The sequence below is a fragment of the Myotis daubentonii genome, chromosome 5 (assembly GCF_963259705.1).
Source record: "Myotis daubentonii chromosome 5, mMyoDau2.1, whole genome shotgun sequence".
NCBI classification, from domain to species: Eukaryota; Metazoa; Chordata; class Mammalia; order Chiroptera; family Vespertilionidae; genus Myotis; species Myotis daubentonii.
The window spans coordinates 37747344-37768244 of NC_081844.1; the positions used below are offsets into that span (position 1 = coordinate 37747344).

Below are 20901 nucleotides of genomic sequence, written 5' to 3' on the forward strand. Positions count from 1 at the left end.
TCTTGAGAAAAGTTTCAAAAGCAAACCTTCAAAATATATAGTTCATAATATTTGGAGACAAGTGGTTAAGTCCTGGAATACTGAAAAGGATGGAAGAGGGCCACTGGAGGATAAGTAATACCAAGCAGCTTTCAAGATATTGAAGATGATTCCCAAAACAAGAATAATGAGTAAACTTTTTTTATTTTGCCATTGGTGCCTTTTTCTTTATAATTCTTGCCAACCCCAAGTTTAGGTAGTTGAAGCAAAAGTTTACTGGTGCATAGGCCATTATTATTATCTTCGTTACAGGGCTAAATCAACTGGATAATTACTCACTGACTAAATGTATTATAATAGCTCATCTTTAAAAGGAACTAAAATATTATGTAAAAGTATTTTGAGATAGTGGGAAGAAAAATCATTTGAAAGTGCAAGGCCTATTTTTGTTTTACAGTTACTAACTTTGTCAATAAATAGAAATGTATCTTTGTTTTAGGATCAGATCCATTCCACTTGTTTTGAAGTACTCTTAATCTAGCTAATTTACCTCTGTTTTCAAAAACTTTAAATGCAGCTACTATTAAGTTTTTTGTGTTTGAGAGAGAAAAGGGGAGAGAGAAAGAGAGAGAAATAACATTGACTTCTTGTCTGCTTATTTATGCATTCATTGGTTGATTCTTGTATGTGCCCTGACTGGGGATGGAACCTGTGACCTTATTGTAGCAGGATGATGCTCTAACCAATTTAGCTACCCAGCTAGGGCTTAAGTTTTAAATTTTATTGTGATTTTAGGTAATTATGCGAAGTGGTCAGCCACTGACTGGCACAAATGGGAAACGGTGCAAAGAAGATGAGAAGCTGATCAATGCTACCCTCAGAGCAGGAAAGCGTGGCTACATCATTGATACTCGTTCTCTAAATGTAGCTCAGCAAGCTAGAGCCAAAGGAGGCGGCTTTGAGCAAGAAGCTCATTATCCCCAGTGGAGGCGGATTCATAAGTCCATTGAGAGGTAAAAGATTCTGGAGACAGTGATGGGCTCTTATTTGAAGCTAATTAGAGTGGGTGAACCTTTAGCTGTTCAAAAATCACAAGTTTTCAAATGCATCTAAACATTAACTTAGAGTCCAAAATTGACTGGCTCTCCTGTCGTTGTGTTTTGTAAAATGAACAGAAAACTTACCTTGGATGCTCACAAGGTGAGTTTCAGTCAGATAGCACTGTTTCTGCAAGTCAGCTCTGAAATTTCATCCTCACAAGGTCTGCTTGTAGATCAGTGGTCACCAAACTTATCCAGATAGGCTATGGATAACTATATTTTCCTAGTCAAAGACTTTAGACATTTAATTTCCCCCATATCCACCTATTGTACACCCTGTTTCCTCCACCTGTCTTGTTTATGCTTGCAGTTAGTGGTTTATAGTAGGTACTTTGGGTAGGTGGGTGGGAGTCGGAGCTGGCTGTGGGCACCCCTGCTGATAGTACCAGGTAGACCCATTGGAGTAGGATTGCAGATGTCAGTGGTGCTATCTCTGACCTGTCTCAAAATGCAGTGCTCTAGCTCTCTCCCCAGTCAGATAATTCAGCTCTTCGACTGGTGTTTAATCTATTCAGATGAGGAACAATTACTTTGACAGACATTTTAAGCATCTTTGCAATCATGTTGAAATATTAACTTTTCATTATTTAATCCTTAGGTTATTGTATAGCAAGGTAAATATTTTATAGTATTTTGAGCTACTTTGGCTCTTGGATTGATTGGAGGCTGAGTTTTTGGTTTGGTTTCTTCCTTCATTGTTTTTGTTTTGTTTTTCTTTTCCTCATATTTGAAAGGTATCACATTCTTCAGGAGAGCTTAGTCAAACTTGTGGAAGCTTGCAATGACCAAACACATAACATGGACCGATGGCTTAGTAAATTGGAGTCTTCCAACTGGCTGACTCACATCAAAGAGATTCTGACAACTGCCTGTCTAGTGGCTCAGTGTATCGACAGGTAAAGTACATTTCAGTGCTCCAGAATGGGACATGCACTGCTAACTAGACTTTGCTTTTATCCAGACATATGTTTATATATTAACATATGCCTTGGAGATATTGTGGGTTTGGTTCCAAACCACTGCAATAAATCGAATACTATCTCAATAAAGCAAGTCACACGAATTTTTGGTGTCCCAATGCATTTAAAAGTTATGTTTAACTATACTGTAGTCTTTTAAGTGTGTAATAGTATTCTTTAAAAAAAAAAGGTGTCTACCTTAATTAGAAAATACTTGATTCTAAAAAAACTAACCATCATCTGAGCCTTCAGTGAATTGTAACCTTTATGCTGGTAGAGGGTCTTACCTTTAATTTGTAAAAAATGCAATATCTGCAAAGTGCAATAAAGTAAAGCTCAATAAAGTTTGGCCTATTCTATATCTTATGTTCAGATCATTTTATAAATTACTATAAGATAGTCAATGGCATTCAGTTATCGATGATGTATGTGCATAGAGTTTGTCATTTAATTGATAATTAATATTTGTTGAATGAATTGTGAACCATGTACATATATGTCTTTGATGACACAAGTTTTTTTAAGTACCAAAGACCTAATTTTTTTTCTATACAGTCCTTAAATTATTAATCTACCCATTTTCCTTTTCTGAAACTGTGAGAAAGAAGTTTTTCTATGCCTTCTCAGAGGGCCAAACTTGCCTTCTTACAATGAAAGGAAGCATATGAGTTTGTTACACAGTAAAATAATCCTTTCTAATCTCAGATATCTTATTACAAACTACTCGATGTGTGCAGTTATATCAGGATCTCAAAGTTGAGAAAACCTGATGGTAGTGATATGAAGTATATGAAGTGATTTTAGTTTATTCACTCAGTTGAAGGTTGCTAATCCTTGAGACTTGAGGCAGAAGACTTGAACAGAGGCAGAAGGATGGTATAAGTTGTGGCAGAAGCTTAGCATGCCCTTTTTAAGAAGGGGATTCCCACTGAAACAATAGGTAGGTATAAGTATTGCCACCACATAGTTGGATGGCACTTTTCTTTGAGAATCTAATTTGTTTTATTGATGCTTCCAAATTAGGGAATGATATATGTAATTTTTTATGGTTAGTGAGAAATTGATTATAGAATGGATTGCTTAAAATCACGTGGTAAGTTAGTGACAGAACCAAAAGTGGGCTTGCAGTCAGGATTCCCAGGCTGTCACTGTTCTTTTATTTTAGATGAAGCTCATTTATCTAATAAAATATGGGAAGTGAATGATACAGAATGATGAGGTGCTGATATTAAGGGTTTTGTTTCTTTTTAGCCTAAGTTTAAAAGATTTCCCCTTACATGATAAATACAGAGGCTCCTGTTTTCTTATGAAACATGAATTGTAATAGACACTTATCACCATGTTGTCCAAGTTTTCAGCCATAATAATGAGATGATGCAGGTCTAGGTGCAGAACAATATTTGTTATCTCCACCTTCGCTTAGTTTGAGCTGCTGCCTTAAACAAACAAGAACCTCCACACTCCTAGGAAAGTTGAAGATTTTGATTATTTTGCAATGTTTTGTTTCCCTTTTCTGATATATATTAGCTTGTTACTTGTACCTACATAAAAATCTGCCCTTATATTTAATTACTAAAAATGTAAAAATTGACCTTAAGTTAAATAAATTCAGAATATACCACAGGTAACAAGATATATATTCAGTATATATTGGAAGCCTTAAAATATTTGCTCATATCTTTTTCAGGCTACTCATTAGATTTAATGCTACAAATGAGTTGTTAGCCTAGCCATAAGTGAACATCAGGGAGCTTATTTTCAAATTAAGAACTCAGTTCAACAAAAGTAAAAAAGCTAAGTGCATTATCTGCATGTAACAAAAATTGGCAGTAACCTTAATATCCAATCATAGGATTAAATAAATTATAGTTCACTTAATGTAATATTTAATAACCATTAATACAATACTTCTAAAGTGGCATAGATGCATGGGAAAATGTTTATAATAAAAGTGGAAATAATAATAAATTACTTTTCCTTGCAGCTATACAAAGTATATATGTACATGGGAAGACAATTAATAATAATCAAACATGAAACTTTTATGAGAAAGTGGTGAATTTCTTTTCTTTATTGCCTAAAATTTTCTTCACTGTCATTTCAATATAAGACATGGAAGAAGGAGATGGGAGATGTAGTTAATTTAGTTTTTGATGCTTCATCCCACACTCTTTAGAATATTGAGGTCCCAGAGACGACCTAAGTGTCGTGGTATCATTGCCACTTCCTTTCTAGATTGATTGACAGTTTTATTTTTTAAAATGTTTTATTATTCTTTCTTCCTGTTTCATGTTTCTCAAAGTATAGTTCAAGACTTGTTTCCCATTATAATTGATGAAGGCGTCCTTATAGTCAGCTAGCTGATAGTGAGAAGGCAGAATCAAGGTCAGAGAGATACAGAAAAATAATTTTAAGTATGTTTCTAGGTTCAATGAGAAAAGCCTTTTAATCAACTATTAAAGCAGAAGAGGTAAGTGCCTACTATGTGTGTTAAGGACTGCTTTCGTGTTTGTAAAGATAGAAAACTTTTAGCTAAAAAAAATTCTGTGAAGTTTGTTATAGCTTGAAAGGGTTCTTGCTGTGTGAAATTTGGGACTCATACTATTGTTTTACTCTTTTCCCCAGGAAGCTCTCTTCAATATGCCTTATTTAGACTCTAACCCTATGGGACAGTGTGGAATACATAAGACTTTGTACTCACTAAATGTTTATTATTAGCAGACTTGATTGACCATGTTGGGAGTATCCCATTTGTACTCTGAATTTTCCTATCAGGGAAGGAGCATCCATATTGATTCATGGAACAGAAGGCACTGATTCCACACTTCAGGTGACCTCCCTGGCCCAGATCATCTTGGAACCAAGAAGCAGGACCATCCGTGGTTTTGAGGCCCTGATAGAAAGAGAGTGGCTGCAGGTGAGAAAAGCTGTTTTGTGTGCAGTGGAACAGCTGATAATTGATGTCGTGATCCTGGTTTGTGGGATCAGATATAATGTATGACATTTTGATGGTTAGGGCCATTTTCTTTGTGTCTTGTTTCCTGATCTAGACCAAAACAAAGTGACTTCTTTGAGGTTCAGGGACCTTGCCCAGTTCATCTGTTTATCCTTAGTACAAAGCAGTGCTGTCACATAAGGCTGTGGATGAAAACTGAAATAAAGGCCTCATAAACCAGAGGAAATCCTCCAAGGCAGAGGTTAATTTGTGAATGTACATACACTGTGTAACATAGTAAACAATTGTAACTAAAAATATGTGTTTAAATATATCTTGGAATGGAAGTATCTCTGGAGAAAATAATTTCTGGCCTTTCTAGTTACAATTTGGATTTATTATGTGTTAATGCTGTTACATGTACTCTGTCTACCCTGCCTGACAACTGACTATCTCTGTTTAACTCAGACCATCTTAAATATTTGGTAGAAATCTATTGGACTACATTCCTTATGTTACAGAGCAATTAAACAAATGAGTATGATATACTTATATATTGGCATTTTAATGAGCATAAAATCCCATTAGCTACTGGAAAATGGTCATGGCATTATCTTAGTCACACATAAGGACCCAAAGATAAGAAATTCCTTGAAGGGTGTGATTTGGGATAAGGGTGATACTCAGGTTCTGGGTGGGCCAGAGCCAGTGATTCTTGAATTTCCTTTGGTCAGTAGATACCAAACTCTTCTAGTTCTTTTGGGGAAAAGAGAGACATTAAGGAGGGCTTTATCTCTAATATAAAGATATTCATAAAGATCTCTTCATGACAATAACTAACTTTTTTTCCATATGTAACTAACAACAATATCAGGAGTGACTTATAGAATCTGTCTACAGAGCCCCATATTTATCTCCATTTAGTGGTGTGGCTTATGTAGTTTACAATAGTCTGCAATGCTTTGGGTAGATAGAAGGTATTAACTGCCCTTTGTTTTGTACCTGAAAAGCTTATGTTCTTTGACTATGTTCCAAATTACACAGACAAAAAATTTATAAGTTTATCATTACTGAAGTTCATTATTCCATTTGGCATTCCAAGGACAGTTTGGGTTCTTATGGTTAAGTAGTTGGAAATTGTTTTAAACCAAGAAATCATTAATCTAAATAGCAGTCACCAAAACTATATGATGTTCCATTTAATAGGAGTTGCATTGCACCTGTGTTAAATAATTTTAATAGAATGTGACTCTCACTAGGGTCTGACTGTCTTTTCCCTCTTTCCTTATCATTTCCCTCTTTTCTTGTAGGCTGGTCACCCGTTCCAACAGCGCTGTGCACAGTCGGCCTATTGTAGTAGTAAGCAGAAATGGGAGTCACCTGTATTTCTTCTCTTCTTGGATTGCGTGTGGCAGATACTTCGTCAGTTCCCTTGTTCTTTTGAATTTAATGAGAATTTCCTCATCATGCTCTTTGAGCATGCTTATGCCTCACAATTTGGAACGTTTCTGGGCAACAATGAAAGTGAAAGGTGGGTACACTGCTCACATGGGGGCCATTTCATTTTATGTTGTTTTGGCCACTCCCTAAAAGAGTTGTTTCTGCATTAATGTTATATATAAGATGGTAGAGATTACGGTTAGTAAAAAATTTTCAAAGTGTATGTATTCTTATTATGAGCCTATCCTACGACTTTGTTTCGTTAGATTAAAATTAGTCCATATACTGATTAAAAAGCTTTGAATAAGTTGGGTAACTATTTTAAATTATAATTTCTTCACATAGAATTATAGTATTTTACATCTGCAAGAAGCCTTAACATATAACTGCACCCTCCATCCGGTTTTATAGATTTAGGAAGGTAATGTGCAGATTAGTTAAATGACTTGTCCAGGGACACATAGCCAGCTGGTCAGCAAAAGTCAGGCTAGAGTACAGGTCTTCCTATTCCTGCTATAGCCTTTCTCTGTTAAACCAGTGGATGTAACTTTAATTCGGCATTTAAATAATGTGTTTGACTATGGATGCTTTTTGGTGTTGTACCTATTAATATCTCTCAGACATACATTCAGTATAGGGGTCACAAATAGATATTATCTCACATTCTGATTCCCCTTTAATAGAGGAGGATTCTGAAGCTGTGTGGGGTGGGCTTAGCCTGAAAAAGTTCAGTGATTGGCTAGTCATGGGTTTGGGGCCACGGGGCTGGAGGGAGCAGTGGTGCAATGTTTCCTTATCCTCATCATGCCTGGTTCCTGGGGACGTAATAGTACGGGACTTGCTGTCCTAGCAATTAAAGCTAGTATTACATGGGGTCTGTGACTATGTGGATTATTACTAGCATAATTTCTAAAATGTGCCCATTTATTTTTCATCCCTAGCAATTTACTCCACGATATAGAGCATTACAGAATTTCAGTATTATTGTGAAGACTGTTCATTGTAAATGAATAGAGATTAAATCTATATTTATATCAAGATACATACTTATTTTTAATCTATTTAGATGTTTTGAGTTAAAATACAATTCCAGATACAATGTTGTATATGACATGACCGGATTCTGGTTTTTTTCCTTCTGGTTTTGTTGTTATTGAGAACTACAGTGCTGAACTTTCTGACAGAGATTTTTATTTTACAACATTTTATTCTGCTACTAAAAATCTTGCATTCCACCTTCTAATATACAGAAAAGAAATTGTCCTATTAGGAGAAGCATTTGATAGTTGTTATAAATTAACTGCTCTCATGGCAATTTTTTTTCTTGATCAGATGTAAGTTGAAGCTACAGCAGAAAACGATGTCTCTGTGGTCGTGGGTCAACCGGCCCAGCGAGCTGAGTAAACTCACCAACCCTCTGTTCGAAGCCAACAGCCTCGTCATCTGGCCTTCGGTCGCTCCGCAGAGTCTGCAGCTCTGGGAGGGTGAGCCGCGCGTCCTTGGCAAACTTTCTGTCATTAGTCAGGGATGAGCTTTAAGCTGCCTGTGAGGACAGGCGGGTGTTGATATTTGAAGATGGTGAGGTGGACCTCACTCTCAGTCCTGTGTGTATTTTTTTCTCAGTATTTTTTGAAGAGCCTTCATACTGTTTTCCATAACGGTTGCACCTCTTTAAAATCCCTCCAACAGTGCACAGGGGTTTTAATTTTTTCACATCCTTGCCAAGAGTTGTTACTTTCCTTTTGGGTTCCACACCCCACACCCTCACGCCCCTGTAGAATCCATCCTAATGGAAATGAGGGAAAGTAACTTTTTGTATAAGAAAAGTTGGTAGACAGTTAGGACAGGAATAAATTGTAAGCTCCTAGGAGATGGTTTCGGTTTCCTTTCTTAAGCAGTCATTAGGGTAGGCTCTTCTGTTAAATGCTACTGAAGGGGGAATGAGCTAGCCATTCTAGTTAGGGTTTACACTGTACACATACCAGTGCCATCCATCAATGCATTGCTCATGTGGAACAATAATCCATGCTTAATTTTCAAATCTATTCTAAAGGAGGTGTTTCACCTACATTAATTTTTCAGACTCCTAAAGCTTGTCTTCTTAAATACCAAAGCCTGTTTTTTTTTTAAATAGCCAAAATTTATCTAAAATATGTTAACCATTCATTAAAGAAAGACTGAAGTATACCATTTAATTTATTTTTAATCATTTTTTGAAGGTTATCTTTATTCATCTTTGTAGTAAAACAGCATCAGGCGTATACACAAGGATGGCAGCTGTTTGGTAAATTGAACTGAATTTCCATAAATGTTAGTTGTTCTACCATGTTCTGATATGCTCTCAAGGACAATTCATGTGTGGAGAGCAGTTTGCCCTCTGTATGTGTCAAAGGATCTCAGATTGCTTGGCTCTCTCAGCTTGAGATCAAGTCTGTTTCTGTTACTTCTCTGGACGCCCGCTCTCAGATCTTGGTTGTTCTTAGCACATCTTCAAGAGCTGCCTTCTTCCTCCTCAGCTTGTGCTTCTAATCTTATCTGTCGGGGTGTCTCCTCGTCAGAATTGTGGGGAAATGGCCTCAGAATGTCTCGGGGTTCTCTAAGCCTGAGCGTTAGTGCTTTGGGAACTTGCGGCTGCTCAGAGCTTCTCTTTGCTTACTCTCCTGATCGTTGTAGGTGGTCACCGGTGCAGGATAAGTGATCTCTCCAATGGGAGATTTCAGCTGTACTTCTTGTTTAAGACGTCTGGGACAGTTTACCTAAAGCCACTGTCATGCTTAATAACTGAAATGAGAGACGAGCTTACTTGGGAGAAAAGCCAAATTTGGGAGTTGGATGACCTAAACTAGATTTTACCAAACCTTATTGAGAGTTTAGGAATTAAGTGATAGGAGGAAATCTTTGCTGTTACTAGTATGTGAATGAATTCCTATCACTCTATTAAGAACAGAGTTTCCCTATGTGTTTAGTGTCTCCTCAGCTTAGAACTGGAAGAAATTCTGTGTTTCATAAAATATGCTCATAGTAGGTATATGGAGTGTATAATGAGACTGCTCTTATTATCTCTCTCTGCTGTTTACATTTACATAATAGTTAACCATTAATATTAAGTAATTCTTGTATTGAAGAACAGAATTTTAAAAATAGGCTCATATATGTGGAAAAATCAACGCAGGTCAGTCAATCTTGTTTCTACCTTTCTGATAGAGAGTAGCGTTTGGACATATATAGAAAGACTCTTGCCTGGCCAGTATGGCTCAGTGGTTGAGCATCAACCCATGAACTAGGAGATCACAGATCAATTTCTGATCAGGGCACATGCCCAGGTTGTGGGCTCAATCCCTCGTACAGGGCATGCAGGAGGCAGTTAATCAGTGATTCTCTCTCATCGATGCTTGTATCCCTCTCTCCCTCTCCCTTCCTGAAAATAATAAAAACATTTTTTTAAAAAAGAAAGACTCTTTAGGGCCCATGGCAGTTTGGAGTTTCGTTTATGGAGTATATTTTAATGAACCATAAAACATTTGTAAATCTGCCACCCACTGACGTGTTGCCAACTTAGAAAGTTTTTGTTCATCCTTACTTTGATCTATTTAAGCCATTAATTTGAGATGATATAGTTAACATAGGTCTATGTAGAGGAGAGAAAATGTCTCCTTTAGTCAACAATAAAATGATAATTTTTATTTGGGGAAAGAATCAATTGCCTGTATAATTGAAAGGCTGCCTGTTTAGTGAGAGAGAGAGAGAGAGAGAGAGAGAGATGAAATTTAGGATTTAAATAACAAATTTGTGTGGTTCTGCTTTTACTGTAACTTACGTTTCCAGCAAAAGTGATTTCACACATGTAGAAGGTCTCACAGGTCTGAATAAAGTTCTGTAATTGTGGGGGGAAAGATTTCCATTATGAAAATGTAAAGTTTATGCCATTGTAAATTATCAGCTTGTTTTCCTGAATATATTAGAGAACAGTACTTTGATCTATTTTGTAATTTTGTGTTTGGGGTGGTGAAGAATTGAGCATGTACATAGAAGTAGTGATTTCTTGAATACTCTATTCAATTGTGTTATTTTAGTAGCTTGAGTTCCTGTGTATTTTAGAGTATAATAAAACATAGATGTGAACTGTGAAAAAAAGAAAAAATTAATACATGGAATTATATATTATCCACACCTTTAGTGTTAATCCATTGTATGTATCTTTCTCCCTTCTGTTTTCCTTTCCTGGACTCAATAGGTATTTTCCTGCGTTGGAACAGATCCTCCAAGTATTTGGATGAAGCATATGAAGAAATGGTTAACATCATTGAATATAATAAGGAATTACAAGCAAAAGTAAATCTCCTTAGGAGGCAGTTGGCAGAACTGGAGACTAAGGATGGGGTGCAGGAGAGTCCCTGAAAGGTGTCCCCACTCCTGTGTAAGAACCTTCCCACACCCGAATCCCACCTCTCTCTCCTTTTGATCTTCAGCTCACTTTTACATAGTGGCCTTGAACTTAAGGCTTTACATGTGAGAACCCTCTAATCTAATGGATTTCTCAATACTTTATGAATGCAATTTACTATAATTACACATGTTTCATGTGGCCTCTTAGGCCTTTTTACTTTGGGAGCAGGAAGGAGGTGCTAGTTATTTTATTTTATTCTATGTGAACCAGGTGACCTATGTAATACCATTAGTGTTATGCACCATTTCATCATAAGCTTTCTGTGTCTACTTTCCAAACAGTGCTTCAGACCAGTCAAGGTTATGACTAATCTCTTTAGGGGATATGTTAATTTAAAAAAAGGATCAGATGCTTAAACACTTTGAAAATATAAATATTTTTCAAAACTGAAATGGTAGATAAACCAAGAATGTTACGTTTAACATGCCATTTCCAATACCTTTGCCATTCTCTTTAAAATAGTTTTGGAATAACAAAGATGAACTCAGTCTCACTCTGGTTTGTCAGGAGAGGAAATTCTGAATATTTATTCAAGGTAAATTATTTTTACAAGGCAACAGGTATAGTCCTCTGCTATTTACCTTAAGAAGTAAATTTAACAGTAGACAGTAAAAGTATGTGCAATATAGAAATAAAGTAGGAATTTGTTACTGATATGGTATTGTTACTGTTGAATTGGTTTTTCAGGTTTTTATCATACATATTAAATATGTATCAGATGCAGGATGTAACATTGAACCATCATTTATAATCGATGTTAATTTGTTATAATTAAGCTACAAATATGGTTTCCTTAAACCAGAGATACACTGCCCTTGTCTGACATTCTCATTGCACTGGTTTATGTATATATGTGTATGTTTTATTTGTTTTGTTTTATTTTTAAGTATTCTAAGTGTTTACGAATACTAAAATTACAACTTTCATGGTGGTGTGAGCCTTTGAAAATGTATCTGGGCTCTGCTGATTTGTCCATTATATGTTAGGCAAATGTAATTTAAGTGGAGGTGAAAGATTATGAACATGATGCAGCTATGTTTTAAACTTCAGATTGAAATGTTTCAATGTTATAGGAAAAGTGATGACTAAACTTACGCTGTGCTAGTTCATGCCTGAAACTCAAAGTTTGCAATTCAGTGCTTTCCATGTACGTTTCTGTTTTGTGGAATTGCCCATTTTAACAAATACTGTCAATTCCCGTTATTCTTTAAAAAGATAGTTGAAAAATAATCATTAATACCATTTCTACCCCATCTACATATAACCATTTCAGTGTAAAACATACCAAGTCTGAACCCTGCTTTAGAGCTATGTATTGAGCTAAAAATACAATTTTTATAAATGGGCTCTATCAGAATCTATGGCCACATTCAGCTTTAGAAAGTGACAAATTCATTGTATCCCCAGTTCCCCAAGTTTTATCTTTTTTCTGTCTCCTCAGACTTGCAGCTGGACAACAATCCATAGTCAGAACTCTCTTTTGGTAAATGTGCCTGCCTTCTCCTATCAACTCCGTTTTGTTCTCAACTTATTTTCTTGGCTATAGTTGTGAATCTCGGGCATTAAAGCCCTCACCAAAAGGCTAAGGCAAGGAACAAAGGAGGTGTACTATCCTGTTATATATATATATACCTCTGTGTTGTGTGAAATGTCTATCTTTTTTAAAAGAGGAAACACCCTAGCGTTTTTATGGCCCCTCAAAATTGCTTGCTGCTTTATTCAGGCAGTTGACTTTTTTGTTTTCTCCTAATTTGTCCCAAGACTACATATGAAGAAGGTGCCCCTTCTCTGTTAATGGACCCATAGGAAAACCTAGACATTTCTCTTTTTTTAGTAATTTTTTAATAAGTGGCCCCCCACTAGTGTTATTGATTGGCCATATGGCTTCTATGGGTTTTAACTTTTAGGTGGAGTTTTTATTAGGTTTGGTCATGGAGAAATTGTATGCCGTTAATTTATACCCACCTTCCTGATGCACATTTTATGTGTGAGCCAGAGTACAATAGCATAGTGTTTTAATTTCGTTTTATTTCTTTTATTGAGACAGCAGTCTTAAGCTGTTTGGACAAGTTTGCATTTTAGTATTAATTTATAATTAGAGACTAGAGACCCGGTGCATGGATTAGTGCACAGGTGGGGTCCCTTGGCTGGCCTGCGGGGATTGGGCCAAAACCAGCTCTCCAATATCCCCGAAGGGGTCCCGGATTGCGAGAGGGCAGTTCTTGAGTGATGCGCCCCAGAATCGGTCTCCCTCCTCTCTGGTTCCAGGTGTGTCACCCAAGAACTGCAGCTGCCAAGTCACTGCAGCTCAGCAGCTCCTGTGTTGAGCGTCTGCCCCCTAGTGGTCATTGCGGTCATAGCTACTGGTCGGACAGTCGAACGTTAAGACGGTCGCTTAGGCTTTTGTATATATAGACTGTCCAAATCACAGTTCTGATTATAGCTTGTAAAAACAAACTTTGGTGTAAAGGAGTGCACTTTCAAAGGAGTCATCTAATTATGTGAATATTAAGGTCTTCCCAAACTCAAGAATTCTGTCAAAAACAAGTGCATTAAAAATATAGCAAAGAGGGTTGTTAGTAATACTATTAAGTTACCCATCCGTTGGATAAGAAGAATACCATACAATAGATATACTTTTGAGAAGATACTTGTAAAACGTTATGTTTGGACAATTGTCTTTGATAAATGTGGCTTTAAAATCTTTAATGAAGAGAATGATGGCAGAAGTAGTGAGCAAGCAAATTGGCCCATACGAGTCAATAAAAATCAAGTGAGAGAAACGAGTTCTTATATATTAGGCATCTTCGTATTCATTTGCAGTGAAGGCTGCTGGTTTGCATTTTTGGGATGCAAAAAGTACTCCCCACAAAGATCTTAAAAACACAAAGGATTGCTATCATTCCTGTCAGCATACAAAGATCTTTATATTTAAATGAATTATTTTTTTCAATCAGAAAAAAATGGTTGATAATATAAAAATGCTGAAACTTTCACTGATTAGACTTTTTGGCAATTAATTGTTTGGTCAAAATTTTTCATTTTGATTTTATTTAATGGGAAGAAAACAAGCAGACATTAAAATCTAACAGGTTTAAACAACTTATAAATGTGTTTAATTTCTAAGAAAAATTAATCAATTGAAACAAGATTTTTAAAGTGATTTTTAGGGAAGTTTTAGAAGACAGTAAACAGTCATTTCAGATCCCATTGGGGAATTTAAAAAACTTTTCTTTGACTCTAAACGCTGATTTAAGAGGTGATGTGTCATTGCTTTTCATTGTAAAGGATGAAATTTAGTGAGATTATAGCCTTTGATTCAGTTAGTATTTATATGAAATAAAAACTCAATATCATGGAAAAGATTTAAACAGTGATTGTCTCCTGAAGTGAAAACTAGGGACATTTTGCTGCATTTTAAAAATCTGCTTAAAGATATAAGTCTTGTAGTTAATCTGGTTTCAGGATTAGCTATTTTAATTGTCAGTATTAACTGGATTATCGGGTTCACTTATTGTAAGATCTTAACCTGAGAAAAAAGTTTTGGTATTTATCCATATCCAGATTTAATGGGTGAAAAGTGTATGAGGGTATTATGAGCACTCTTTATCAGAAAGTTATTTCTTGGACCAAAACTGAGCAATTTTTTAATAGTTGATCCTCTGCTCTGGCAGCTATGAAATTTACCAGAAAATGAAGTCATTCAGTACATCTGATCCGGGTTTATGTTATACCTCAAGGCAATATAGATGAGTTATTTATTATTCCTTAGCATGTCAGGTCTTCCCTCCCTTCCCAGAGCTGATATCCTAAGTTATTACCAAATAGTGTTTTTGTGTTAATTCACCATCCTAACTGAAAAAAATTAAGACTGATTTCACCATTATTATTTATTCTCAGATGATATGAAATGCTAATTTTCTGACAATATCAGTTTTCTAAATTTTGTTTTAATGAATAAAACTGCTTTTACCTTCACTCAGTCTTTATAATGTAGTGCCCATAGCATCAGCTTCCTTTAAACCAACAGCCCAAAAGAGACCCTCTGAAACTCTATGATTAGGATGTAGAAAATCTGGACTTCTTATCTATATTCTCTCCACGAAACCCAAGGTCCTATTTTTGAATGACACTGTGGAACTCTAGCTTGTGCTTAATTTAGTTAAAGATAGTGGGGCTCACTGTAGACACTACTTTGTCCTGAAAAATAATTCCTGATGAGAACTTACTGACTTTTAGAGTCATCCTGGTTGATCATCTGTGAATATATAGATTAACTACATTTGTGGTTTGTAATAAAAAAAAGTTGTACAACACTGCCTGTGTCTGTCTGTCTGCCCAAAACATTTATTTCACTTTTAAAATGCACATATATCTTTAGAGAGGTAGATTATTCTTCACAAACACTCAAAGTTCTGTTGTTTAGGATCCTTATAGCTCTATCACCATCTACACTAAAAATGTACTTGCACAACTTAGTTATTAAAAAAGAATATGTATTTCTTCAATAGCGGGTATTTGAATGTACTCTTGATATATTTGAATGTGACTCTTGGAATTAACTGCACTATTATTCATGTCTCATACAATAAAATTGCACTGTATGGCAAATGTGTCTATAATGTATGCTTTGCTAACCCTCAGAGTGCTGTAATGTACAGGTTTCTGTATTATGAACCTGTCTATATAGTCTTTGGGAAAAATACTGAACTTTCATAAGTCTGTGTAACACTTTAATATTATTTAGAATGTTCCCTAAGTGATAAGTTCACTATGTCCTACAACTGGAATCATTCATTTTGAGTTGGCTGCTTTGTCAAGCTTGGTTTACTGAACCCAGAAACAGTCTTGTCAAACATGGTACTGTTATCTTAGTGTGTAAGGTCTGTGTGTGGTGTTCTGCCTCAGAGGAGTGTTGCACAGATGCTACTGTTTAAATTTCTATAGACAATGGGAATAAAATTTGAATATATTAAAAAACTGGTAAATCTGTAGGCTGACTTTAATTTTTTTCAAATAATTGTTAAGGTTGTGGCAGTTTTCAATTAAAATTGCTATTTAAAAAATTCAGATCCTTCAAAAAAGTTGCAAAGTAGTACAGTGGTCTCCCATATACTGTTCACCTAAATTGAATAACTTACATTTTTTCACCTTTGAGTTAATGTGTGTATGTGTATATGTGTGTGTATGTTATTTTGCTGAAACATTTGAGGGCAAGCTGCAGACTTGATGATCTTCCCACCTAAGAACTTCACAGGTATTAGGAGTATGTATTTACATACTGTTTACTCGGTATGCATTTTTATGAATAAATAATTGAGAGTAAAGGAAAGCTACTCAAAGTAGGTTGTCAGCTATGAAATGTAGAATGATAAATTAGAAAGTCACTATTTGGCAATCATCACAGTAATAATTGACCTAGGCAGTCACCATCAGTGGATGTTAAAACTAGTAGGATAAAGCTTGTGAGGAAAAGAATCTAGTCTCAAAGTATTTTTCCATAAAATACTTATTAATTACAAAGGGGAAAGAATAACTTTATGTGAAGGAACCTTGTAGATACCACCTTGTCCAAGCACAATTAGCACCACTAGTAATGGGACAAATCAATATCCTGTGCCTTCTGATATGATTCACTGAGAACACAGCATCACATTTTTGCGAAGACAGAAAAATAAAAAGCCCAATCTGAATCTAATTATGAAGACAGATCAGGCAAACTTAAATTGAGGGACATTCTATAAAATACCTTGTCTGTATTCTTTAAAGAACTTACAAAACTTATAGAAGGAAAAACTTTTTATAAATTTGAAATTATTTCAAACATTTTTTAAAAGCACAAAGTGAACAGAAAACAGGTGGCATCATACAAAACTATAAAATTAAAAGGAGAAAATATTTCAGCTGATAAAAATTATCCCCCAATAAATGAAACATAAAAAAAAACAAAACCCACCGCCCTAGCTGGTTTGGCTCAATGGAAAGAGCATCCTGCAGACTGAAGGGTCTCAGGTTCAATTACAGTCAAGGGCACATGCTCAGGTTGCGGGCTCAATCCCCAGTAGGGGGTCATGCAAGGGACAGCTGATCAATGATTCTCTCTCATCATTGATTCTATATCTTCTCCCTCTCTCTGAATCAATAAAAATATTAAAGAAAAAAAAACTAACACATTCCAAAAGGAATATTTGCCTTTCAACAAAACTTCCAGTCCTAGCCATCCTGCGGACCAAAGGGTCTCGGGTTCGAATCCAATCAAGGGCATGTACCTCAGTTGCAGGCTCCTCCCTGGCTCAGGACCTGGTCAGGGCATGTGCAGGAGGCAAGCAATCAATGTGTTTCACCACATCAATATTTCTCTCTGTCTTTCCCTCTCTCTTCCACTCTCTCTAAAAAAAAAAAAAAATCAATGGAAAAATATCCTTAGGTGAGGATTAAAAAAAAACAAAAACACAACTTCCAGACATGATATGAAAAAACACCTCAAATGAGAAGTTACAAAACTCAGAACAGAAACAGGCTCAAAACAAAACAGGAAGATACTTGGGAAATGAACTCAGAAAAGAATTTGAAGAGTACAGACAAAGCAAAGTCATCTTTTTTTTTTTTTAATTTCTTTATTGGTTAAGGAATTACAAATGTGTCCTCATCCCCCCATTAACCCCCACAAAGTCATCTTAATGATGAATTCTAAGGTACTCAAAGAAAGCTAGATTCAAATGAAAAATTATTAAAAGTATGAAAGGCCAAGAGTGAAAATAATAAGCACAAAGGTCAGAGAGAAAGTGGTCAACATAGAGGACACACAAGTAGGAGCCAATCTTCTCTCTATTATAAAAGCCTAATATACAAATTGTCCCCTTGGGAGTTTGCCCAGGAGATTGGGAGTTCGATTGCTCACTATGATGTGCACTGACCACCAGGGAATGGCACAGAGGGAAGGAAGGCCCCAGCCAGCAGCCAGAAGGCCCAAATCAGCCCTGATCACCGGCCAAGCCTAGGGACCCTACCCGTGCATGAATTTCATGCACCGGGCCTCTAGTGTATGAATAATTGGAATCCCTGAAGAAGAAAAGCGAAATATGAACAGTTAAACATATAATCCAAGAAAAGTTTCCAGAAATAAAAGGTCTGAGTGGAATTGGATACAGATTAGTCAATTGCAAGACATATCTTGGACTTTAAATATGAAGAAAAAAAATCCCAAAGCATCCTCTAGGCAAAAAGAGTCACTTAAAGTGAGGTTGGGCCTGGCCAGAGTGGCTCAATTGTTGAGCGTCATCCAGTGCACTGAAAGGTTTCCAGTTGGATTCCTGATCAGGGGCACATACCTGGGCTGCAGGCTGGATTCCTGTTTGGGATGCATGGGGGAAGGCCACCGTCTCTCTCTCGCGCTTGCTCTCTCTCCAGCCCCTCTCTTCCTCTCTCTAGGCCTCTCTCCATTCCTCTCTCTAAGCATGTCATTGGGTGAGGATAAAAAAAAAAAGTGAGGTTGCTATTAAGATTCTCAACAACAACATATAAAGAAAGACAATAAAGAGAACAGTATTTTTGAGAAATACAAAGAAAAACTGTTAGCCAAGGATTTTATATTCAGCCAATCTGTACTTTAAGAATCAAAGCTGTTGCCCTAACTGGTTTGGCTCAGTGGATAGAGTGTCAGCCTGTGGACTGAAGGGTCCCGGGTTCGATTCCGGTCAAGGGCATGTACCTTGGTTGCTGCGGGCACATCCCCAGTAGGGAGTGTGCAGGAGGCAACTGACCAATGTTTCTCTCTCATTGATGTTTCTAACTCTCTACCCCTCTCCCTTCCTCTCTGTAAAAAAATCAATAAAATATATTAAAATAAAAATAAAGAATCAAAGCTGTTGTGAAAGTTTTTAAGCATACAAGAACTGGGTAATGGTACAGTTAAGAGTGCTTCCTGTGCTCGCTTTGGCAGCAAATATACTAAAAATGGAAAGATACAGAGAAGATTAGCATGGCCCCTGTACAAGGATGACATGCAAATTCGTGAAGCATTCCATATTAAAAAATAATAAAAAAGAGTGCTTCCTGAGACATCTGTGAAAGGATGAGTTTCATCCAATTTGGAGATGACTGGAAAAACTATAGCTTAGGGCCTAAAATATATTGTAACTACAGATCCAAGACTAAGACAAAGTTGAGACAATGCATTTTTTAATAAGAGAAAAGAGGGAGAAAATAGAATAAGTTTATTGACTGTCATTTAATAAAAGTCAGATATCATTTAAGTAAAACAAATCAAATTATAGAACACTGAGTTAGGACAAAGGTGCCTATAGCAACCTTCAAATACAGTATTATAAAGTTATCTCCAGAAAAATTTCAAATCATTTTATATCCAAGACAATAAAAAACTCCAAAGGAATAGCATAAAGAAGTATAGTAAGTAGCCCTAGCCGGTTTGGATCAGTGGATAGAGCATTGGCCTGCCGACTGAAGGGTCCCGGGTTCGATTTTGGTCAGGGGCACATGCCTGGGTTGCCGGCTCAATCCTCAGTAGGGGGAGTGCAGGAGGCAGCGGATCAATGATTCTCTCATCATTGATGCTCCTATCTCCCTCTCTTTCCTCTCTGAAATCAATAATAATATATATTTTTAAAAGTATAGTAAATATAATATAAAACATGGTAAATATAACAAAACAATGTGATAATTAAAACCAAACATCAGACATATAAAAAATGTTAATGGGCTTGATTCATTTATTTAAAGAAAAGAGCTTCAAATTGTCTTATACCAAAGCAAAACCAAACTCTCTGCTGTATATAAAAATGAAAACAAGTGACTCAGAGAAGTTAATAAACAAGAATGATGTGCCAGTACCAGTCAGGGTTCAATATATTTCAAAGCTACAGTAATCAAAACAATGTGGTACTCACTCCCATAAACACAGACATAAAACCAATGGAACAGATTAGGGAGCCCAAAAGTAAACCCCCAAGTACCAGTATATGGTGACAGCCTGGGGCATGGGATGAAGGGGTAGAAGAGAAAAAAAAGGGGACATATGTAATATTTTCAACAATAAAGATTTAATTAAATAATAAATTTTTTTAAAACCCAAAAAACTATCTCTGGTTGCACCTGTCTTTATATGTGAATGTATATCTACTTGCAGAGGATATTATTAGAATTGGTTTGTAAAGAGTTCTGTTTAATTGGCTTAAAGGAGTTAAGTGATTATATTAAAAATGCTCAAATAATAGAAACTAACCCAAATGCTTTTCAGGATGACATCAGCTAAGAAAATACTTTATATTAAAGCTGGTTTGAGTTTTGGTTGGTTAAATAGGTGTGGATTTAGAATTATAAACATTAAGTATAACACTTTTATTCTACCTGGGTTTTTTAGTCAAAGAAGCTCATGTTATCTCTGTTGCAAAATTTGTGAACAAGAAAAATAATTTGATGTGATAAAATGTTCATAAATAACCTATATATAATTATTGGAAACAAGTAAATTAAATAGATGTAAATAGAATAAGAGTGGTTTTTTTTTTTTTTTTTTTTTTGGTAAAACTTATTAGCAATGCCCTGACTGGTTTGGCTCAGTGGATAGAGCATCGGCCTGCAGACTGAAGGGTCCCAGGTTCGATTCTGGTCAAGGGCATGTACCTTGGTTGCGGGCACATCCCCAGTGGGGAGTGTGCAAGAGGCAGCTGATCGATGTTTCTAACTCGCTATCTCTCTCCCTTCCTCTCTGTAAAAAATCAATAAAATATATTAAAAAAAACTTATTAGCAATAATTATGTGATGTGTGTACTTAAATATAGCTCCCAAAAATAAAATATGATTTTTAAAACACAAAAAATAGTTTCCCAAACATTTTTGTTAACTTAAAACCTTAAGAGTTTTGTTATGTTATGTAGTGAGTCAAGTTAAATTTATTGAATATATAATTTACAAATAAGATAAAATATGGTTAATGTAAAAAACATTCAAACCTGTAAAGAATTGTTGTGAGTTTATTTGCGCCAAACTGTCAACAATTGCCGAGTAGCAGAATCTCAACA

At 35.9% G+C, this 20901-nt stretch overlaps 1 protein-coding gene and 1 non-coding gene across 2 annotated transcripts in view; both read left to right on the forward strand.

Annotated features, from left to right (window-relative positions):
- MTMR9 (myotubularin related protein 9) overlaps window positions 1–15849 on the forward strand; it is a 30765-nt gene extending 14916 nt beyond the window's left edge. Inside the window, exons 5-10 of the mRNA XM_059697606.1 lie at window positions 775–992; window positions 1814–1975; window positions 4814–4955; window positions 6284–6504; window positions 7746–7897; window positions 10648–15849. Coding sequence (XP_059553589.1) covers window positions 775–992; window positions 1814–1975; window positions 4814–4955; window positions 6284–6504; window positions 7746–7897; window positions 10648–10811 — 1059 coding nt within the window. The 3' untranslated portion in view covers window positions 10812–15849. The remainder of the gene's footprint in view (window positions 1–774; window positions 993–1813; window positions 1976–4813; window positions 4956–6283; window positions 6505–7745; window positions 7898–10647) is intronic.
- Window positions 15850–18790: 2941 nt separating this feature from the next.
- LOC132236216 (U6 spliceosomal RNA) lies at window positions 18791–18893 on the forward strand. The gene has a single exon (XR_009453182.1). It is a non-coding gene; the product is annotated as a U6 spliceosomal RNA (small nuclear RNA).
- Window positions 18894–20901: the final 2008 nt, after the last annotated feature.